General features: G+C 32.6%; 1 protein-coding gene across 1 annotated transcript; it reads left to right on the top strand.

The window, feature by feature from the left end:
- The first annotated feature begins 5,721 nt into the window (after nucleotides 1–5,721).
- Nucleotides 5,722–22,726, top strand: LOC143235491 (uncharacterized). Its single transcript, XM_076473703.1, has 4 exons — nucleotides 5,722–5,887; nucleotides 18,037–18,160; nucleotides 21,050–21,193; nucleotides 22,016–22,726. Exons 1-4 carry the CDS (start codon nucleotides 5,828–5,830, stop codon nucleotides 22,291–22,293), a joined length of 606 nt encoding a protein of 201 aa, XP_076329818.1. The 5' UTR covers nucleotides 5,722–5,827; the 3' UTR covers nucleotides 22,294–22,726.
- Nucleotides 22,727–25,057: the final 2,331 nt, after the last annotated feature.

Genomic DNA, 25,057 nt, shown 5'->3' with positions numbered 1-25,057 from the left:
CAAGTAAACAAGGTGCAATAAATTACGTTTTTTTGCACATAACCGTTTCGCTCCCTATTGGCATAGCAGTAAGTGTGAAGGTTCATACCGCTAAAAACCGGATTTTGATATCCACGATGAGCATAGCACAGATAACCCATTTTGTATCTTTGTCGTTAAATACAAATCAACAAAAACCAGCAACAACACAAACGTTTATACATATATGTGGATATTGCAACCAGTAATCACAAGTATATAAAGTCAGCACAGTGCTTATAACACTGTAAATGTTAATCCATTACTTTTGCTTTTACAGGAGTAGACAATTTCTAAAAGCATTAAAACGTTCTCCAAGCAATGGACCATACAATTAAACAATTAGTGTTAGTGGCAAAAATTACATAATCAAGCCTGTCATCTCTTAATATAAAACTATGTGTATAGTTTCGGTATGTGCTGCAAATTTTTGACAGTGTACTATTTCCTATATCAGAAAACTCTCCACGAGAGGCTGGAAGTAAGCTGAAATTCAGGGCTCAATACCCACACACAAAACACAGATAGCCCATTACTTAACTTTTCGCTATAAAAACTGTAAAAAAACAGCTTTACGCCCAAATGTTTTACCAACAAAGTTGTAAAACTGACGACTGTAGTCCTTTGTCCAAGATAAATAAAACTTATCTGACACAAAACTGAAAAGTGAACTTTAATAGATCTGCAAAAATACATCTGTTTGCAGTTCTAAAAATTATCATCTTTTCAATTATTTGAACGTTTTACTGGTTTTCTTATGACATTCTTAAACTGTGTCAGTACATTTTTGCACGTGCTATGCGCAATAGTTTGTTTGTTTTTGAATTTCCCACAAAGCTACTCGAGGGATATCTGTGCTAGCCGTCCCTAATTTAGCAGTGTAAGACGAGCTAAAGGCTAGAGGGAAGGCAGCTAGTCATCACCACTCACCCCAACTCTTGGGATACTCTTTTACCAACGAATAGTGGGATTGACCGTCACATTATAACGCCCCCACGGCTGAAAGGGCGAGCATGTTTGGCGCGACTGGGATGAGAACCCGCGACCCTCAGATTACGAGTCGTTGGGTAATTTGCCGAATTAAGAATTTTTTCCATAGTAGTTATTCTTGCCACATAATTGCTCGAAAATATTAAAAGTTTTATAGGAACACGAAGTGTAAGCGATGGCTAAAATTCAGAAATAGGACAAGCACTAAAGAAATTTTGATCACTTTCAATTTGAGAGCACTTATCTTTTATGAGTTATTACTAGCGAAAATATATCCCACTTCTTGATTTGTTTCCCATGTAGTTTAAGAATAATTTAACTGAATAAAATTGCTGATTTAATTTTTATAGTAGTATATGTGCAGTTAGTTTACCTTTTTTACCTTCACTTCAGTGAAACAGTTGTTGACTTTTATAATAATTCCTTGACACATCACAACGATTAATGTTTAGCAGTGTTGCTGCTAGAAGTGTAAGCGTCAGTCTATGAGTGGAATCTTATGTTGATTCAACTCGAAGATTTGTGTATGTGTATATCCAACTAATTCCATCCTCACAGTTACAGAGTCAATAGGACCAAATTTGACAGGCGGACACAGGGTGACCCATGGTGTATCGACATGGCATATCCCACTACCAAGGGGACTGTCACCCTGTAAATCACCCATGCATGATTGGTGTCTAAAATTTCGTTTTCAAAGTCAGAGGAAGCGAATCTAGCAAGATAAGTTGTGTAACTGAATCTTTCGGTGTTCCAATAGCGCTCAGGTACTACGGGCGGTTGTTTTAAAGAGATATTTGTTTCGGATATGAAACCAATTTTGTTCAGCTATATAAACAATTTAGAATAATGGAAGAGCTTAATTGGTACATTGGAGCCTTTGAACTACGCAACGGAAAGCTGTTTTTAATCTAACAAAAAAATAACAATAATTTAGAAAGTGCTGCCACCTCATGGCCTTTATTTCAAAGAAGAAATATTTATTTTGGGATATTAATATTTACAAAATTAATGTCATGCGTGTCTCAAATAATACTAAATACAGTTGTACTACAAAACTTATAAAAAATATCGTAAGCATACACTTATATATAGTGTTGCGAGAGAGTATCACAAGTACAAATTAGTAAACAATTTTATATGACGTTCAACAAAAGTAGAAATATTACTATATGAAGTACGAGCAAAGCTTATATAAATTAATATATATTAGAAATTTAAGACCTTAAATATGTCTAATGTAGTTTGAAATATTTTCCCTTCATAGATTCGTTTGACAGAAATGAATGTGAAACTAATGAATTATCGAAAGTTATGAATATGAAATTAATTTAATTTAAATAAGCACATCTAACTTTATATTCCTACATATGAACACTTATAAAGGCAAGTTAGATTAGTAGCATATCGTTAGTAAGTATCGCAGTTCTTTTTAAGATTTATTTAAGTTTTACTAAAGAAATTCTACATCAATTCTCAGTTATAAAGAATATGGCATGACCAAGTGGTTCGAACGCAGAACAAGAGACACGGGCTTACATTCCTATCATACCAAACATGCTCGCCCTTTCAGTCGTGAGGACGTTATAATGTCACGATCAATCCCATTATTCGTTGGTAAAAAGCAGTCTAAGAGTTGGCAGCAACTGGTAACGACCAGCTGTCTTCCCTCTAGTCTTACACTGCTAATTTAGGGACGGTTAGCGAAGGTAGATAGCTCTTGTTATCTTTGCGTGATATTCAAAACAAACGCAACATATTCTGATTTTCGTCCACTTCTCACAACTATCAGACATCCTTAGCTATCTTGACTTATCCTCAATATTTTCAAGTAATTAATTATTAGGAAGTAATCTTTCTTTATAAAATGGTAATTACTAAAGAAGTTTTATAGTAGAATAAACCACTTGTGTAGCTCTTGCTTTCATGCAAATACCACATTATAAAGTGAAAATCTGGACCAACTGAATACATAAAACATGAATCGGTTTATACTATATATACTACACTCTTTTTAAGTGTCACCCGCTAGTACAGCGGTATGTCTACGGATTTACAAGGCCTAAAATCAGGCTTTCGCTTCCCCTTGGTGGGCTCAGCAGATAGCCGGACGTGGCTTTGCTATAAGAAAACACACACACACACTCTTTAAGTATTCTTGTAAATTACTATTTCTACAAATATATCAAACTTGTTTGTAAGAACTGCCCTTCAGAAAAATGAATTTTAGAAGCCACTCTCTTTAAGTTGTAGCTATGGTTTAAATTACTCTTCTACCAGGAATATTTGCAGGAATTCGAACAAGAGTTCGTTTTTACATTTGTAGGGATGTCAGTGAGCCAGAAATGAGTTCACTATGATAACAATGCCGAAAAAAGTTATTTACTTCTGCTGTTATTCACCAACATGAAATAATACTATAAAACCCGTTGCCACAAAATATGAAAACACATATGAGGAAGTTGCTGTTTCAGTTATTGAATAGTGTTACTACAGTATCAGTTTAGTTTAACTTAGTTTGATGGTCTCAACTCTTGTCAGTCTTCGTCTTTTGTAATAATAAGCACAAAAATTTATATTTACATTAATTTTAAAATTATCAACTTTACCTTTCTCATTTCCCTAATTCTCAGGCCACCTTGAATTAGAACATTGTAGAGATTTAAAAATGTATATAAATTTAATTGACCTCCAAACAAAGTCTCATAATCACCAAATCTATTTCAGGCCGTAATAAGACTTTTTATGGACAGTCTAAAAGTATTTTCTTGATACGAAATACAATGTAAATAAAAATTAGGAAATTTTGTAACATATGTCATGGGAATAAGATATTTATACGAAACATACTTCATCCAGCCCAAATAAAAATTAGTAATAAATAAACAACATATCGGAGAAACACATGCGTCACATCCAAATAAAAATCTGCTCTAATACTATAAAAAACTTGACAGTAAGTAAATAGACACATTTTCTTATAAAAAAAATGTCGTTTTGTAAAATAAACAGACATGAAGCAAATTGAACACGTGTGCCATTTGTGTTTAATGGATGTACTCTCTGTTATATTTAAAGCAGGAACACATTTACACATCGTATCTACAGGATCCAAAATCTCGAACTGTGGAACTGATTCTTCATCTCTGTGCAAACTTGAAGCGAGAAAGTATTCGTTTCTCATAATGATTTCGTAAGGAGCGTTCAAGAATAGCTCTTACATCTTCGATTTGGTTGATGGCCTAACCTTCAAGTCACTGTTTTAAGACTCGGACTGCATGAGAAAGATCCTAATCTTGCATGAAACGTCGACTTATTTTGTAAACTGGTCGCCAGTCTCAGTCGTTACAAAACTTTTTTATAAAACTGTATGTATCAAGTTACCTTCACATATCACCAGCTGTCATAATCGAGTTGCCCAAATGACGCACTATTTAGCATAAATAATGCACTATTTTGTTGTGATAGAAGACGGTTTAATGAAAGTTATCACAAGAACAGTTATCAAACCTTTATGATTCCACTTTCCGAGAACTATGCGAAATTCAATTAGTGGGAAAAACAGTGCCCCCACACGTAGGGGTATGTGATAGCATCTGTGGTGTTCACTGCCGTTAAAGTACGATATTGTTGATGTAAAGGTGGCTTCCATCTTGCTACTCTGTTATTGCAACCTATGCTACAAAGATAACTTCTAAGGTCCTTGGATCCTACTAAATCCTGTACTACCACAGTAACGAAAATTCACGTGGTTCATTTTCATTCTGCTCACTATAACAAGTTTTATAATTAAAAAACTTGCATGACAAAACTATATCAGATGAAAATGAATTTCTGTTAAAATTCTCTCCTATATTCAAGGACACAAGGTAAGTTGCACGAAATATTTCGTATTGACAGATATTTTATCTTGTGTTTAAATCTTATTGTGTCATCTAAAATAACTTACCATTTCAAATCAGTTGAGGACAAAATTACAAAATCCTATAGCCATTCATGTATAAAACATTTTTAGGTATGCTTGAGATAAATCATTTACAGATAAAATACACTTTCAGATATTCACTGAGATTAACTATTTACAGATAAACCGCTTTTAGGTATTTGACGATATTAACCAATCACATATAAAACACACTTCTTGGAATTTATAAAGATTACCCATTTACATATAAAAGACACTTTTTGGTACTAATTTGAGATTAACCATTCACAGATAAAACATATTAACGACTATTTTTTCTCCCTATTGTAAGTACCGGAATATTTTATGTGATTCGGTAAAAGTCAGATTAATTTCTTAAAATATCGTTATGATGCAATAAATCGAACCAAAATACATGTCTGTCCATTTCTTACATCTATTTTTGTTATTATTTAATTATATTTCACAACGAAATATGAAAAGCTCATATATGCAGCACCCAACTGCAATACCTAAATGTAAAAACCAAAATTCCTTTCTATTATGAAACCTAAATATCCATGTAAAATAAGGATGTTAATGTATTACTTTCCATGGAAATGGTGACAGCAGCTTTTCATTTAGGAAATTTTTGCGCATCAGTTTCACGCAATTATGAATAAGTCATCAATGAGTTTTGCATGTGTTTCGAAAAATAAAGTTGCTTACAGAAGTAACCATCGTGGCGCGAGCCTACTGGACTAACTAACCATCTCGTGAAAGCGAGGTAAGCTCAATCAATAAGAACTCGAAACTCTAGTTCGGGTATTTTGTGAGCATAGGTTACGCATCTCAAATCAATTGTGTTGCGAAATGCTTTATGAAGACCAAACGTAACTGTGAAATGAGTAAGTTATGTCTTCTCTTCATTTCTCGTCGTTGATCTTCCTACCTTTATCAGTTGTTAACTCATTGGTAAGTCTCAGAAAGTAATAACACTCTATTTTATTATGTATAGCTAGGTTCCATAAATAATTTATTTTCCAAATACTTTGAATTAACAGCTTATGAGTCTTAGTGATATAAAATATTAAATTTCGTAGTTGTTTATGATGTGCTGATACGTTTTATTTCGAATTTCGCCCATAGTTACTCGAGGGCTATCTGCGCTAGCCGTCCCTAATTTAGTAGTGTAAGATTAGAGGGATAAGCAGTTAGCCATCACCATCCACTACCAACTTTTGGGCTACTCTTTTACCAACGAATAGTGGTATTGACCGTCACATTATAACGCCCTCACGGCTGAAAGGACGAGCATATTTGGTGAAATGAGGATTCGAAACCGGGACCCTCTGATTACGAGTTGAGTGTCTTAACCACCTGGCCATGCCGGGCCATGCTGATATAACCACCTGACCATGTCGGGCCATGCTGATACGTCTTTTTAATCATTTTCCTTAAGATTGTGTGCTCGAACATTGAATGTACAGAGACAGTTCTGTGAATCAAATACGTATATAGAAAGTACAGAGACAGTTCTTTTAATCAAATACGTATATTTTCAAGTATTCACAAGATCAAAAATCGTTTGAAGTTGTTATTATTAAATTGTGAAACATTTAAACAAAATTACCAGTTACTCACAGACAGTTTCAATCATATTTATATTTGGTTCGCCAAAAAAATGTTTTGATGTGATTTCTCAAGAAATATACGCATTCTTGCTTAGTTCCTTGCATAAATAAATAAATTTAAGTTTGCTTCATCAAATATAAAATTAGCAACGTGAAATTCTAGACTGCATATATAGATTTCAAACGTAAACAAAATGTATGTATTAAATACAAAATCTCTTTATGAGCATAACAAATACACTTATAACAAACTGGGTCATAGATTATGTTTGCAGTCAGTTCGTCCACGTTCTCAGAAGACTGCTGTTTATTTTACCCCAAAATAACAAAATATGTTCATTTGTATAATATTTAGATATTTAATTATTAACATAATATTCTATCAATTTATATAGACCCTGATCAAACGCCCATCAAAATTGACTTTTTATGTATTCATTTTCACGATTAACTATCCCAAAGTATTCAATACCCTGTGAAAAAATCACCCGGCTGATCAACGATACGTTGATTAATTTATAACACTAAAATCCAGGGTTCGATTTCATAATTGTGTGTGTGTGTTTATTTCTTATAGCAAAGCCACATCGGGCTATCTACTGAATCCACCCAGAGGAATCTAACTCCCAATTTTAGCGTTGTAAACCGTAGACTTTCGCTGTATCAGCGAGGTACTCGTAATTTTGTTTAGTAATGTAGTGTGGAAAAACACATACATAACAAATTCTAGTCATGTTTTAAGCCATTAGTCCTGTAATACTCATGACCTTTGTATATGAACCAAACAAATGAAAATAAAAACTTTGCGAAAACGACATTAGTAAAACGTAAAGAAAAACTCTAGCAGTAGTATTTAAATCGAGATTGTGCCATTATGCAGTTGTTGTCCATATTTCGCAACCTTCATGTAGTTGCACATTATGACACTTATTTTGTTAGTAATAAAATGATTGAATCATTTTCCATTTAATGGCAATTATTTAATTAATATTTTTTATATATCTATAAGTAAAACTTTTATATTATCTCTTATGTGTGAAAGATCTTTATAATAATTCATATTTTCCACCTTCTATAAACGAGAAACAGATAAATCACTTTCTCATCTTTAGTATAAATGTTTCTAGTCTTTTTCTAAATCAAAATTAGTGCTCATTGTTAAACTAACAAAGAGATTTTATATAACAGATAGAAAGAGCGTTATGGTATACTTACTTTTACGCTGTAGTAATGAAAATTTAACCAGGATAAAGAGTGTTGTGTTTGTTTTTCTTATAGTAAAGCCACCTCCGGCTATCTGCTGAGTCCATTGAGGGGAATCAAGCCCCTGATTTTAGCGTTGTAAATCTGTAGACTTACCGCTGCACTAGCGGGTGGCCCAGGATAAAGAACGAATACACTTTGAAACATTTGTGTCAGTATATGAACGTAATTCTACATAATAATTACGGTTTGAATCTCAAAAGCTGTTAAAATTAAATCAAAGGAATAAAAAGTCATAAATGTTTTCTAAAAAATACCTTAACTGCAGATGTTGTGTTTTGTTGTTGTTGTTGGTATTTCAATTCTGCCTTTATTCTCCTATAAATCACATTATATGTATGTATATATAAACATTTGGCCAAAACCTTAAGGCCAATAAAAAAAAGAAAAAAATATGCATTTTGCGTTGTCAGACTCAACCACTTATTTAAGTAGAGCTTTGAAAAACGAAAATAAGAAAAGGGAAAATAAAAAAACTTTTAGCATTTAAAGGGAAAATGTGAACACTATGAAATTAGCCTAGATACTAGCTGGTCAAAAGTTTAAGACCATACCAAAAAGAAGTACTAAACAGGGTAGGAGATGCCAAACAAGAGGTATCAGTAGTGAATTGCATGACCGTCATTGCGAATAACTGCAAACATTCGCCTTGCATGGTCAATATAAACGTTTGCAGAAGGCTGGCTGGAATGTTATTTCATGTAGTGTAGATGGCTTCATGATGATCATGCACTGTTTGGAAATGACGTTCATTTCTATAGACTTCCCTTGCCATCTACCCCTAAACATTTTCAATGGGGTTCAGGTTGGGCAAAAACGTTGGATGGTCCAAAAGAAACACGTTATTCGCTATGAAAAAGTCCTTTGTCCTGCGGGCATTGTGAATTGCAGTGTTGTCCTTTTGTCCAGTCATTTCCACACAAGCGAAAGCCTTCAGTCAATAAGGATGCTCTCTCCAACATGCTAGTGTAGCCAGCTGCTGTTTGACGCTCCTGTATAACCTGAAACTCCATTGTTCCATGGAAGGAGAAAGCACCCCAGATCATGATGGAACCCACTCCACTGTGTCGTGTAGAAAATGTCTCCGGTGGGATATCCTTATCGTGCCAGTAACGTTGGAAGCCATCTGGACCATCCAGGTTAAATTTTTTTCTCATCAGAGAACAAAGTCTTCGTCCAGTTTTCTACGCCCCATGTTTGGTGTTTCTCAGCAGAGTTTAACCAAGTTGTTTCATGGTGTGGAATGAGGTGTGGTCTTTGAAGACGTTTACGGTTTTTTAAAGCCTTTCTCTCGTAGATACCGTCTTATTTTCTTGAGCTGCATTCTGCGTCCGTAAAGGCCTTAATCTGGTTCAACGATCGGCTTGTGTCTTACCGGACAACCCATTGAATCTTCTTGCTCAACGCCGGCGAAATTTTTTTTGGGCTGACCACTTGATATTCTTGTTCCGTATCCCTCAGGGTCTTTTAAGAAATATGCAACAGCAGTTTTACTCCGCCCAATTTCACCAGCAATGGCACATTGAGAGAGACCTTGCTTTTGCAGCTCGGCAATTCTGCCACGTTCAACCTCTGTCAACTTTTTAGCCTTTGCCATGTTTTTACCCGATATAACACAGGAGATGTTAGTGGGAGATGTTGACAACGTTAATGCTTGAATACAAGTGACTAAATTTCGTTACGTGTTTACCGATTAACACTTCGTTTCAGTATGGTCTTAAACTTTTGATCAGCTAGTAATTTGGCTAATTTCATAGTGTTCACATTTTCCCTATTGAGTGCTAAAAACGTTCTTTATTTTTATTTTCCTTTTTCTTATTTTCATCTTTCGAAGCTCTACTCAAATAAGTGGTTGAGTGTAACAACGCAAAATGCATATTTTTTCTTTATCTTCATTGGCCTTAAGATTTGGGCCAGCAGTGTATATACTAGCCCATTACCCGTGGCAACATTGCTTACTTGTGGTACTAGCAATTGGTAGGAATAACAGTGCATGGTGGCTATGAGCAATTTGAAGTATAGTATAATAATCCCTATTGAAGTTTTCTTTCTTGTCCAAAGACAAAAACATACCAAATTCTCCGTAAACGTGTGACCTCTTCACCCTTGTTTTGTTCCACTATGCGCAGCAAATTCAGCTGCCTAATTTTTTCTGTACATTCGAATGAAGAAAAATAAAGTCCTCTCTGACAGGAAAACGAATGTGAAACAGGAAAATCTTGACCCCTATTGCAAGATAAAAATTTTGCGAAGTTGGGAGTTGCAACTCGCGTAATAAAAACGTTTTTTCCAGTATCATGCATATAAGCCAGAATTTTATTAGTGTATGATGTATAATATTACCTGAGAAGTTACGTCTTAAATGTAGAAAGTCCGCAAAGCATTAGCAACCAATACAATGTTGTTTTTCAAATTCTTCAGTTTGTCCAATAGGACTAAAATTTATTATCAAAATATGGTTTATATCAGTTAATTTATTCCACATTTTACTTAATTTTCCATTGCGGATTTAAAATTAGAGGTTTGTCAAAATAGTATTTTAATTATTACACAACATAAATACTGTTTGATGAAATATTTTGGAAAAAAACTGATCAATTCTAATATTAAACGACAAACCCCATGAGCAGTGTTTTATAATATATTGTTGGATTCAAAATAAAGATATATAATTTATTTTATACAGCTCTAATTTTAAATCCCCAATGGAAAAATTAAAAGATTTGTTTGTTTTGAATTTCGCACGAAGCTACTCGAGAGCTATCTGTGCTAGCCGTCCCTAATTTAGCAGTGTAAGACTAGAGAGAAGACAGCTAGTTGGTCATCACCACCCACCAACAATTCTTGAGCTACTCTTTTACCAACGAATAGTGGGATTGACCGTCACATTATAACGCCCCCACGGCTGAAATGGCGAGCATGTTTGGTGCGACGGGGATGCGAACCCGCGTTTACGAGTTGAACGCCTTAACACACTTGACCATGCTGGACTCAAAATTAAAAGAAGCCTGGAATAAATTATTTACAGAAAATCGTATTCTTGGTTACAAAATTTAGTCCTGTTATTTTATAATCCTACATACTCTCCGACAAAACTTGAGTAATGAAGATTTGCATCCTAAAATTTTGGAAGATACTAATAATGAAAACAAAATGTATTATTTTGAGTTCAGTAAGCTTAATATATTTATTTCGTAACTGATTGTTTGTTTGTTTTGGAATTTCGCACAAAGCTACTCGAGGGCTATCTGTGCTAGCCGTCCCTAATTTAGCAGTGTAAGACTAGAGGGAAGGCAGCTAGTCATCACCACCCACCGCCGACTCTTGGGCTACTCTTTTGCCAACGAATAGTGGGATTGACCGTAACATTATACGCCCCCACGGCTGGGAGGGCGAGCATGTTTAGCGCGACGCGGACCCGCGAACCTCGGATTACGAGTCGCACGCCTTACGCGCTCGGCCATGCCAGGCCTTCGTAACTGAAAGGGTAAATAAGTCCAAAATGTTTAGAACATCACAGGAGTTAAACACTTCTTAACAGAAAAAAAATATTGTATTTCGTATTTGGGATTTGAATATAAAGTATTACTGTTAGTATAATCAATTGGTTATAGAGAAACATTTCGGGGTGTTATTAAACTATGGTATCCAATGGTACACATTAATTCGTGTTATAGTTGAAAATATTAGATTATCTAATTATCCAACTAATAGCAGAAATAACGATACAACAAAGCTACAACTTAAGCTATATTAGTTGTAACTAAGGATCTTACATGTAACATATTAAAAATATCAAACAACTAGTGTAAAAATGTAACGGAACAAATAAATGTTAACATGTTCATTCATCCAGTAGCTTTAATGAATACGAAGAGGAAAATCTTAAATTATTTTACAAATTAACACTTCAGTTGTCTCTTAACTAATCTTCTAGTTTATAGAATTAAAATTAGAAACGTAGATAATATTAAAATGTTTTAAGAATTTCGGTTTTGCGTTGACCAACATAAGAATTTCTTTGTTAATTTTTTGTTTGTTTCTTTTGAATTTTCTCGCAAAGCTACATGAGGGCTATCTGCGTTAGCCTTTCCTAATTTAGCAGATGGAAGGAAGCTAATCGTCACCACCCACCGCTAACTCTTGGATTACTATTTACCAACGAAAAGTAGGATTGATCGTTATATTATAATGCTACTATGGCGAAAGGACGAGCATGTTTGGTGTAACGGGGACTCAAAGTCGCGACCTTCTGATTGTGAGTGAGAGTCTTAAACACGTGGCCATGCTGGACCGATTCTCTAATAATATTTTCATACGACGTGTTACTGTTTCGTGCTAAATAACATTCTTCATTGTGCATTGTTCACTTTGCAACACTTATTAAGAGCCAGAACAACGTGTTTATTACCAAAAAAGATTATTTCCTAGTATAAATTGCAGATACCTGTTTATTTAAACATGAGTTTTCAGTCACGAGAGGATACTGAAACTAAGCTATAAGACAAGCATTACTATCAAAAATCACGTTCCGAAATTTGGGGCTTTAGGTTGTACATTATAACAAAGACAATCCAACTATCCGGCCTGACAAAAGTAGCCCAAGATTGACATTAGGCGGGCTTACTATTGCCTAGCTGTAGCATATAACTTTAAAATTAGGGACAGTTAACATTGATTCCTCTCTTGGCGATTCGCAAGAATTCCAGTACAGCTTTGGACACTTCTAGTCACATCTATAAGAATAATATTGATATTTTTGAGAGACTCGTTTAAGATTTCTAAACACTGCCAAGCTTGTTTATCTACAGAGTTCACCCTGTTAAAAAAAATTATTCCATACAAAATTTGCATAATTTATCCAAAACTTGAATGTTAAAACTGTTAATAAACAGACTCTTCAATTTTAAATTTAACTATGTATTAATATAACTATTCCAAAATTTATAAAAGGAAGCAATGTACAGTATTCTAAAGTTCTGTTGATTTCTTCAGGATATATTTAAAATACTGTCTCTTTGAACAGTTCGAACTATCCCTAAGTATGCAGTGATACCGTGTGCCTGATAGTTATGCTGAAGCTAGACTTATTTTACCACAAAATGTATTAATGAAACCTAAACGTTTTATATAGTCAGTTTAGACTGAACCAGTGACTGTAAAGTTTCCTTTCTCTTGTTGTTTTTTTCTAAGGCAAAAATATAAAGTTCATCTCAAAAAATTTTGACGCCAATTTAATCAGCGGAAAGTTTCCAAACTAACAACGATAAATATAAAGTTCAATTCTGCGTAGTGGACAGAAAGCAGATAGCCTTATACTATTTTTTACGCTAAAACAAACTCAGAAGTAGTTCAAGCCCAGTTTTTATCTCGATTATGAGACGATATTTTCATATGTATTAAAAGTGTTGAAAACACTTTATAAACTTAAATAAGAAAGGCATAAGTCTAACTTACATAAGTATTTAGTTATAAAGGAAGCTATGTATGTTTGTTTTGAATTTTGCTCAAAATTACACGAGGGCTATTTACACGAGTTGTCCCAACTTAACTGTGAAAAACAAGATATAAGGTGGTTAGTCATCACTATGCGCCTCCAAATCATGGGCTTCTCTTTTACCAACGAAGAATGGAAATGACTGTCATATAATAACATAATAACGGCTTAAAAGGTGAACATATTTGGTGTGACAGGAATTCGAACCCGCAATCCTCAGATTAAGAATCGAGCGCCCCTAACCGCCTGGCCATCTCTGGTCACCCAACGTACGTGATTAGATCAAACTAAGTTTACGAAAAAAGGTGGTAGACTTTCGAAACATCTCCTTCTACACTTGTGTTCAGCTACAGGCAGCTGCCATCCGTTTATCGTAAATACTCTGAATCTATCAAAGCGTTTGACACAATTTTTTCACGGTTTTTATTGCACTTTGATACTCCTTCAAGGTAAAAGAGAATTAGAACTAATACAGGTTTTATTGTCAATAATTTCGTATTCTAAACAGATGTTATTGAGAAACAGTATCTGACACATCCACATTTCCAGGTATATTTAAAACTATTGGTTTTTTTCAACCTTCAGTTTTCGCAGTTTAAATTACGTAACAATTTTCTCGCTGTTAAGTAACAATGCCGATATCAAAGCCATACTAGAACTTTAATTTTGCACAAATTTAATATTTCAAAGAAAACTCCATGTGATCCACTACGAATGGCCTTGTATTGTTATTTATTAAATATTTTGCGAGCGTCAAAGAAAGAAGGGTGTTTCATTCGCGGAAAATACTCTGACGAATTTCAGTTATATTCCAATAAATATGACCTACATTCTGTTTAATATCAGCAGGGTGTGACTGCTGAAAAAAAGTACAACGCCCCTTCTAAAGTTTGTGTAAAATTTACTCGGAAGCTTTTCCAAAAAGCAATTAACATACTTCGAGCATAAGAAAATCAGAAACCATGCAGATAGATACCATAAGTAACCACGTTCTAGACTGATGTCTGGAAAGTTTCATTGTTACGCACAATAAACTTGTTTTATGTGTGTTAAAGTAAAATGTTCGATACAATCCTTGATGTCATGGTAAATTTCCAACACTGTGCAAATGTTTCTTTTACACGATTTCACTTTCTTACGTTAATATGCGTAAATTTAATCATACCTAATGGATTTTGAACTTGAGTATTCATTTGTTTAGGAAACATTTGTACTGTTAAGATTATAGAATATTTTAAAAAGTTTATGTTTTTGGGTAAAATTTTGGCATTAAATTAATTTAAATACATCCATATCTTTCTGATTTACGATACAGAAAAAACATTACTATTGTTTTCTCTGAATTTTTTTCTGTCTCGTTACGGGAATAAAACATCAGTATAACTGGCAGAAAACGTCTTGAAAGCAATTATTAAGAAGCAAACAGTACGAACTATTAGAAATGTTCTGTATTTCTAAAAGATACAGAAAGTATGCAACCATAGCACTTTGTCTTTTGGAAAATACCTTATATGAGTTAAATCTCCCTTTTGAAGTGACTTATCATTTGTTCATCTGTACTCACATTCTTTTCCATTGAGGGAAGCTTTCGATTCAATAAATCAGTGGAGAAAAACTTAGTTACAAAAATATTGGATCTAGTGGTTCCGACTGATCAGGAATTTTTAATTTAACCTGTTTCTCAGAGGACAGCAGTTTACGGATTTAAAACATTAAAATCCCGATTTGGGTTCCCAGTGGAGAAAACAACAGATAGACTTATATGGCTTTGCTCAAATACAAACAAACAATATTACTGTCATTTGGCTTCACTAGAGTTACGACAAAGAAAATGTGAGTTATTTCAACATCTGAATCATTTGAGTATGGTGGTGTGTGTTTTCATATAGTAGAGCTACATGGGGCTATCTGCTGAGTACACCGAGAGAAATCGAGCCCCTCATTGTAGCGTTGTAAACCCGTAGACTTACCGATATACTAGCGGGGACCTGAAGTATTTGATTGAAATGTTTTTCAAACTTAACATCATTATTATACTTTATGAGTTTCATTAATAGAACCGTCATTAAATCTACCAGCATCATCTTCTTGAAGAAGTGTATATACTTCTTCCCAACTATATAAAATCTGTCCACGCCCATCACTCCTACAAACAATACGATAATTTCATTTTTTAATTCTTGAAGTCAAAATGCTTCTACTAGTTAATTAAAAGCCGTTACTTGTAAAGGAGTAATTAGTAGTTAATACAAAAGTGCAGCTTAGTCCAGTAGCTTTTCGCTCTGGACTGGCAGTCAGATGGTTGAAAGTTTGAGGGTGGCTCGAAACATGCTGTTCTGTCCTTGAGCAGGACACTTTGCTCCAACTGTTACATCCAACCCAGCTGTATGGTGGGTACCATTTGTTAATAAAGAGGTTGGCCTGCGATGGACTGGCATTCTGTCCAGGAGGAACGAGTTACCAGTCTAATCCACTTTTGTCTATGAATCCTGAATTCAGCATAGATTCCAAAGACCTGTTTTCGTATAGGAAGAATTTGACCTTCGAATTGTAGTTGCGGAATACATTACGTAACGACTGAAACGATAAATATCCCTTACACAAACAAAGAATCTTTAAGACATATAAATATTCTGTTAGTTTGTATGGTTTTAATTTTAAGTAAACAATGTAAGTTTTACAACATATTTCAAGACAAATATTACATTTGATATTTTCTAATGTTACATCTTACAATTACAATTTGCATTATTTAATTAATAAATTACAATTCGGAAAACTAGCTTTCGTTCCAGCTTTGTTTATATTTCTGTTTAAATCTCATGTGTACCCCTCAAAACAAAATACTTAACAAAACATAAGAAACGGGTTGAAATTATTTCCTAACTAAACTCTACATAGACATTATATTTCTGACGTTGTTTCCAGTATTATAATGAGTGAATTATAACTAGTTTTTACGAGTCAGAAAACATTCCCTTTACTTAACGGTCGTAACCATTTATCATTGAGTAAAAAGGAATATATAAAACGTACTTCTAAATATTTAACGAATTAAACATACTTGAATACTTTCTTGTTTACCATAATAAAAGACACATTTTAAACAATATTTTAAAGAATATCCGCCATCAAGTGAAATACATGGTTAAAAAAGTAGTTCGCTTTTTAGGCTACAAGTCCTCTTTCTTGGTTATGATCCAAAGAGAAAAAAAATATTGTCGTAGGTTTAAGGAAAAAGTTTAAACTAAAAGCAAATATATAAATATCATATATTTTGGACTTTTTCTTAGTAATAAATATTATGATTTAGAATCACAATATAACACCACCTCATCTGAAAGAGAGAGACATGTTCGGCGAAGATATTTGATCGTACCATTCGTAAATTATAAGCGAGTTCCCTACCGTTATATCACACACATAACTCAATACTGATAACATATTGGTAGTGATATTCCAGAACGTTTTAAAGTCTCACTAAAATGAACTTAAAATAATTTGACGTTATGCACATGTTACAGCTGGATTCTATCATGTTTTTATTTATTACTAATTCTCAAAACCATTATCAAATCATTTACACGTTTGGTGATTTAATGTTTCAACGTAGTTATACCATACTTAATTAGTTTATTCTGTTCAGCATGCTAATAAGATGCTGATTGTTCTGGAAATAGAAGCAACTGCAACATATAATGTTATGCATTATTTACAACTTTATACCTAATAATAAGTCTCTTGACCAGAAACGATGAACAAGATAATTTTTATTTTCAGTTTATATCTATCTATTTCCAGCTAATAGCGTGTCACAGTCTGTCGAAATTGGCCTATTTCAAAATTTTATTATATGCATACGTTGTTTTTGTCTGGTTGTCTGATTGTAGTTAAGCACAAAGCTGCACAATGTATTATCTGTGCTCTGCCTAATACAGGTATCGAAACCTGTTCTCTAGCATTCTAAGTCCGCAAACATTCCGCTACGTGCCACTGGGGAAGGTTTGTTTGTTTGTTTGTTTGTTTTGAATTTCGCACAAAGCTACTTGAGGGCTATCTGTGCTAGCCGTCCCTAATTTAGCAGTGTAAGACTAGAGGAAAGGCAGCTATTATTTATGCAGATGTTAAAGCAAATGTTCTTTATGGAAGGAGAAAATTCTCACAGCAACGTTTTTTGACAACTATAAGCTTCAAAACCACGTCAATCCACGCCCGCAAAGTGAAACATTTGATTATGAAAGCGAATCCTTCGATCCAAAATCCACTACTATTGCGCTGAGCGTATTTGCGGTACCATAAACCAGATAATGACTTCAAGCTATCGAAAAATCATAAACTAATAAATATCACAAGTTTCCAACCACACCTCGAAATAAACTATCGTCAACGTCTACATACGCAACTAAAGCCATCAAATTGAGTACGATTGATTGACTTTCGATATTATGACTATAGATTATCTTATATCAATATTGTTGCGTTAACCACCTAAGAAATTCAACAATTAGACAGGTATACTTGCAAGTGGTTCCAGATACTTATAACGGCGTAAACATTCATAGGACGTTATCAGCTATCCTCACAATATTATACATATCTGCGTGTTTCTATATATATTTGCATTGAGACTGTTTATTAATTGATTATTTATGCACATAGAAGTAGTGCATAAAGAAAGTAGTATCCTAAACTGAAGAATAAGTAAAATTATTTTTACTTTCGTGATATAGGAATGTAAATGTTCAGACGAACCACCAGCGCCTCAAGATCCTGAATGGCTAGAAAGAAATGTAGTTGCAGGATTTAGAACATGGCAGTTATTATTTCTCACTATAGGTGGAGTAATCGTTCTTGGTGAGTAAATATTTTAGTATAATTTTGTTAATCTTAATGATGAATATTATTTAAAAACTCAATATTAATTTAAAACAGAAATTATTTAATAAACAGTTTTAAAGATAAGACAATCTCCAAAGTACAATGAAATACCAATAATTGACTATGCAAGATTAATTAGTAAAATCCCAATGAGACTGTAAAACAATGTACTACATTCGACATGTTTCGACGTATGTCAATGTATCATCTTATTTTATATTTTGTCTTTGATGTTACGATACTTGGTAACTTGTCTAAAGACATCTGATAGAGTTTCTTAATCAACACTTATGACTCCATGATATATCTTGTATTCAAATATCTTGTATTTATTACTATCAGTATACTATATTTAGTGATTACATAGGCTTCCTTCCCTGTGTTATTAGGCTTTAAATTAATTACACGTGTGTCTGTGTATTTATTTTCAAGAAAATTAGTTTTTACATTTCCATAAACATAAAAGTATTTGTTTTTGTGCTTAACAATTAAAGCATTAACCTAAATTATGGCTTGTTGAATCAGAAGCAATAAAAATCAAATAAAAACGCAAGAATATCACAAACATTTTTAGTTCGCTTTAAGATAACGTTTAATAATGTATGAATGTTTGTTTAGGTCTTCTCTCTGCAATACGCTAACAAACAACACCCATTTTAAAAGTGTAATGTATTAAGTATATGATAAATGTTATAAAACCTCAAAGTGTCAGTCAACTGAGTTAAACACACACCCATCATTACACATTGACAGCTCTTCTTTCTTTGTAACACAAAAATTATAGTATTACGACTTCTAGGTAAATTTAATAGAATAAAGACTCTTTGGAAATGGGGTAACAAAATTAAAAATATTTAACAGCCATGAGAAGTAATCTCCAGTGCTTATCGAAAATAATTATCGGTTAATGTTAATAACTTCATGATATTTCTACAAAACATTTAAAAACTCGTTTTTTACTTCTTTTAGTTTGACAAAACTTAATTCCACTAGCGTTATTTAAACTTGGAATTATCTTATAAAATTTTAATTAATATTTCACAATTGATGTTTTCTGTTAACAAAGAATCACAAACTTTATCTGGTTTGTTATCTATTATACATTTATTACAAATTTCTAAAGTATATCAAATTATTTTTATTTTTCACAATTATATTCAGTTTTCGCAGTTACTAAAAATCGAAACTAACACAAGTTTGTAATCAAAATTTCAATGTACTGAGAAGATGTATTATATTTAATACAAACAGAACAGTTGTGATAAATTTTCAATGATAAAAAAGTTGTCATTCATAGTTTTCTACAAGTTCAACATAAGCTTATTTATATTCTCACAAGTTCTAAATAACATATTTGGATTGTTATCGAAACATTAGAATGTACTAATTTCTGTAATTTTTCTTTCTTTACTGTTGTTAAACACAAAATTAAACAGTGGTTTATCTTTGCTGTGATGTGCCCATGATAGATATCGAAATTTTTAGTGTTATAAGTTCACAGACTTACCACTGTGCCATTGGAAGGGGGCTGTAACTTTTGTAATAGTTTTTTTTATATATCTTGAATAATATATATATATATATATTTTAATCTCTTCAACTTAATTTAATATAATATAATCAATAAAGAAAACCACATTTTACAGTTGAAGTATCTTCATTCAGTTGTATTTGTTGAGACAGATATTTGATTTATTCACTTATAAACTTTGTACTAAAATAACTAATAGCAAAACTTCTTCAGTTTTTAAATGTATCTAAAAAACTTGAAGAATAAGAGATACCATGAGATATTTACACCAAGCATAACCAACCACTTCACACTTTTATTCTCTTCGGTTTCTTGAAATTATGTGGAGCACAATAATTTTTCACCAGCACAGAATTTATAAAATCTGCAATAAAAAGTCAGTTAATATTAAATATTAAATAATACAAATTCTATAAATTAACCCAAATGTATTTTAAAACTTAGTTAATCTATATATCAAATTTAGTTCTGAATATTGATGACAATAATTATTTCACAAAATATAAAAAAATTAGAAGAGATACAAGCGAGAACAAGATAAGTATTTAAGTATCCTATTAAAACTGTTTTGATCCTCTTTGTCGAGTATATAAATGCCACTTATCTGGAAATATAGCTTTTAAAAATTCTGTCTGAAAAAGTTTGAATTTATTAAAACAGAATAATTTTAACAAACAATAGCGAAAACTTTTAAGACTGCGACATTTAAACTGGTCCGTTATAAAATTTAATTTAGTGATATATCAAATCTGCTACTAAATATTAAGAACGATATAATTGTTTACAGTGTGCTTTCCTTAAATACTACACAGTTTAAAACAGAATATAATCTGTGACTTAAATTATGTAAGTGAATAATGTCTTATTTAATATCTAACATTTTGGTGGTAACGTCTTTTTATACTCGATAAACGTGTTCTTCTCCAATACTAAATTTACCATCAGTACCATATCCCTCTCTTAGTCTAAACTTATTAATTTTTATAACTACGTTTATAAATAATCTAAGTAATTCTTTCAGTGACAGTCTTATTTTGAAACACAAAGTGAAGAAAAGTGGAAAATTAACGCAGATATTCCTCGAGTTAAAATTTAACGGACGAGACACATACTTATCTATGACATTTTACAATGTTCTACAAGGAGTATTTGTGTGCCCATATTAGTGGAAGAAATATTACGTACACAGTACAAAGTACAGTATTTGCTAACTAAATCCATTATTCTTCTAACTTTATTAAAACTGGAGTAGGGCTTTGGCCCAAATGCAGTAATAAATTCACTTATTGCAACGTGATGGCAAATTTAGTAAAGGATTCCTGGGTATTTTTCAGTGGTCTTTCTCTGCTGCCTCATGAAATGTAGAATTCCAAGGACAAAACAAGAAATCGAAAAAGACAATCATCGTAAACAACTAACTCTCATATTTCGATCTTATCTCAACGAAGTAGGCATGGATAACATAGCATTTAAAGACGGTAAGTATTTCATTATTGGTTTGGCTTGCATTAATTGTCATTGCAGTGAAGTCAAATACTTAAAAAAATTTTAAACTTTAATCCACTCAAGCTTTTTTTTTTTAGACAACTACAAAAACATTTTTCACTGTAAATATGAATCTGCAACTTGAAAGATCAATGGTTAGTAAATCAATCTTTATTTTAATACACCTATTCTTTCCACATTTTAATTGTGCTTTACTTTCATTCTTAAGTTAGGACTAATTCAGCCACACTATATTTGCTATATCCAGTGCCGACGAGACTTTTCACTTAATATCAAAGTCTCATCAGGTAGATTGAGATACATCAAATACGGTAGTGATTTAAAAGTTATTTATTTTATCAAGCTGCACGAACAACAATCCCACCGTAAAATGTTAATATCACGCGTAATATATATATATATATACACACAGACACATGAACTTACATTTGTATTTCTAAGTTATATTCTTTATTTATTTGAATAATGTATTGATTAATATCTTTTGCTTAATTTTTGAATTTTTATCTAAATAATATGTTGTTTTAAATAAACGTTTTTATTATGTTAGTAAATACAATAACAGCAATTCGAACAATCACCGTGCACAATTACTGAAATGTGATATTAAAAAGATATAGATAGGGTAGCTGTGTTTTCAATATTATTCAAACAACTACATTAACATTTTTATTTATTTTAATCCCACAGCTTCACCTATTTGTTTTACGACTGATATATGATATTATCTTCTGAAACAAACGGTTATTAGGTTATCTACATATTTCTTATATTACCATACACATTTCTTCCAGCTTTGGAGAAAGTGAAAGAAATACATGAGGAGAAACATCAGTCACACTTAGAGAGTGAAAAGTCCTCATCTTCTCTCTCAGATCTTACCGCCACGGGTAGTAAATCTATGCTCATTGATGACGACGATAAACTAGATGAAGAGGCAGTTGTGGAAGGAACCACGAGAAGATCAGCTTTTTTAACAGACTTCACACCGCAGTTGATGGAAAGAAATCTAAAACGGTTAATTTTTAGTGGATTTTATTCATCATTCAGTCTATGGATATTACGAACTTAGTTGGTCAAAACGACTAAGAAGATAATCAAAATGCTGTGAAGAAGACTGACTGTTCAAGTGTAATTGAAACTATTACTTATGCTGGAACTTTGGCAAGCAAGAACAAAAAATCAAGCTATTGTTAGTTAGGCTAACATGAAATTATTCAAGTCTGAGAACGTTTCTGAAAAATACATAACAATTTTAACAAGTTACCAACCTATATCTGAGGAATACAATTATCTGATCAGTACTTTGATATTTTAGAAAATGTATTATCATCTATAGTCATTTCTTACTGACCTGTTGTGTCTACCGGAGTATGAATTTTTCACTTACTGCTCTTTTGCTACAAGCTAGAATTAATTAAAGTTATATAAATTAGGTTTAAATTATGATAAACAAACTAAGTATAAATAAATATATAAAGATATAGATAGATAGATAGATACACTCGCGCACTAATACAGATTTTTTGGGCTGAATTAATTATATTTAACCAGTTTAAACTGTACATTAGCTATATTTTAAATACAGTTCTTGTCTATAATACTTGTAGATCAGAACGATAAAATTTTACAATTCATATTAATTCATTTTTAGACATTATTAATATATTTACATTTTTGCTGGTGAGACTTTATGCCTGACTATTTTAAAAGTCATTCAAGAACACCTTTCCTACATATTGCCAAGTACTCTTGAAGAGATTATACTTTCTTATTTATTACCAATTGCAATGGGTAAACGCGTCAACATTAAATTTCACCACATCCATTTTGTATGGCTTATAACTAAATAGTATTAGTATAAGAAAAACTACACCAAACGAATTGTGGCACAAACGTTTTCATATCTGTATTTCGTACTTCACAAGGAAATAAATTTGATCTGTAAATCGATCTTGGTTCCATAATACTGAATGACAAGTGGCAAATAATATATATATACATTAGTTCGTTACTAAAATTTTGCTCAAACACTTTTTCAACTGAGCTAAATTATACAGTCTGGAGGCTTTTCAATTTCCTGTTTTATTTTACATTGGATACTTGAAGTTAAGTATGATAGACTGTTTACAACAAGCGCTTCGTGAGTCTTTCTTAAAAACACATCTCCAACTAGGATATATATTCTAATTTTACTCTATCATTATTATTATGTATTATTATTTTGTCTCACATATATATATAGTCACCTCTGATTAAAATAGTTTTGTTTGTTTGTTTGTTTTTAGCGCAAACCTACAGAACTGTTTATCTGCCATCTCGAGGCTCGGCATAGCAAGCTGATTAACATACTCGACTCGTATAGCCGTGGTGGCGTTATAATGTGGCGGTCAATCCCACTGTTCGTTGGTAAAAGAGTAGCCCAAGGGTTGGCGGTGGGTGGTGATAACTAGCTGCCTTCCCTCTAGTCTTAAGCTACTAAATTAGGGACGGCTAGCGCAGATAGCTCTTGTATAGCTTTGCTCGAAACTCAAAACAAACCAAACCAAAGCCACCTCAAACGCAGGTTTTACCACTGCGTTAAATATACCAGAAACATTAACCAGAGAACTTTGTTAAAAAGGCATTTGAAGCTCATAAAGCTGCATGTGTATTCTGATCTTTATGCTTGCTTCAATAAATTTAAAATCAAATATTTGATATACTGATAAATACCATTAACTTAAGCAAAGTAAACAGCAAAATAGGTTAACCATAAAATTAGCCAAAATACACATTAAATGATTATCATGACTAAATTTTTATATGATATAAACATAAGACATCCATAACTTCTGACGACTAAGCAACATTATAGGAGTTAGCTGCATTTTAGGAGCTAATTTTAATCATATGTTTGATACGTCAGTAATTAGTTCATTAAATCAAGAAATTTTGCTTATCGTAAGAATACTCCAGAAAATTGTTTTATTGCAGATTGAGACTAAATAAAGTTGATTTCTTTAAATGAGAGTTCAATAATCCTGAGACCAGTAACTTTGAAAAGTAATTATTTATAAAAACAAATAAAGGTTAGGCAGTCTGGGACAGTACCAAATATTTGTATATGTCGCAGATGTATTTTATTTTCCCTGAAAATTATCATTCGTGACGTAGAGGTTTAATGCAACTCCCATACATCCTATATACACATCGTTATTGTATGAGGTCTAACTGTAATTTGTTGGTTTGCTGATCCAAGCAGTGGTAATAAACCTTCAATAGACGAAACTGCAGTACACAGCAAAGGGTGCGGTCAATCAGATAATGCATTAGGCCTGTACGTCACAGATGTTGTTTTCAATTTTATCTTTTGTGAAAAAGGAAACAAGTTTCTAATATATACATATAATAATTAAACAGTTGGTCCGCTGTATAATATCGAAAATGAATTAGGCACAATGCCGGAATATTATGCACATACCTAAATTAGGTTAATATATAGTGAAGGACTCTAAAACCCCGTAAGTATTAATTATATTACATTAACCAAACGTACGTCTATACTAACAACTTTTACACATTACAAGAGTACAGCTTCAACAGCTTTTAGAAACATCCAAGGATGGCATAACCTGATATTTTAAAATTATGATTACACTATATTGAACTGTTAATCACATCAATCCACCGATGTAATGAATTAAAATTTCCATCCCTGAGAACAAATGAACATTTCATTACGCCATTTAAAAGAATAACTAAAACTCTATTCCTGGTTTAGAACTTCGAACAAAATGTCTTTTTATCACTGAAAACGTATCAAATGTTATTATTTTGTATTTTCGAAAAAAACA

The sequence above is a fragment of the Tachypleus tridentatus genome, chromosome 12 (genome assembly GCF_004210375.1).
Source record: "Tachypleus tridentatus isolate NWPU-2018 chromosome 12, ASM421037v1, whole genome shotgun sequence".
Classification (NCBI taxonomy): Eukaryota; Metazoa; Arthropoda; class Merostomata; order Xiphosura; family Limulidae; genus Tachypleus; species Tachypleus tridentatus.
The sequence above is the reverse complement of the archived record's forward strand: the minus strand, read 5'-3'. Positions and strand labels throughout refer to the sequence as shown.

Coding starts and splice junctions, on each gene's coding strand:
- LOC143235491 (XM_076473703.1), top strand. CDS start 5,828: ATGTCTTCTCTTCATTTCTCGTCGTTGATCTTCCTACCTTTATCAGTT. Junction 18,161..21,049: donor AGGTGGAGTAATCGTTCTTG/GTGAGTAAATAT, acceptor GGTATTTTTCAG/TGGTCTTTCTCTGCTGCCTC. Junction 21,194..22,015: donor TAACATAGCATTTAAAGACG/GTAAGTATTTCA, acceptor CATTTCTTCCAG/CTTTGGAGAAAGTGAAAGAA.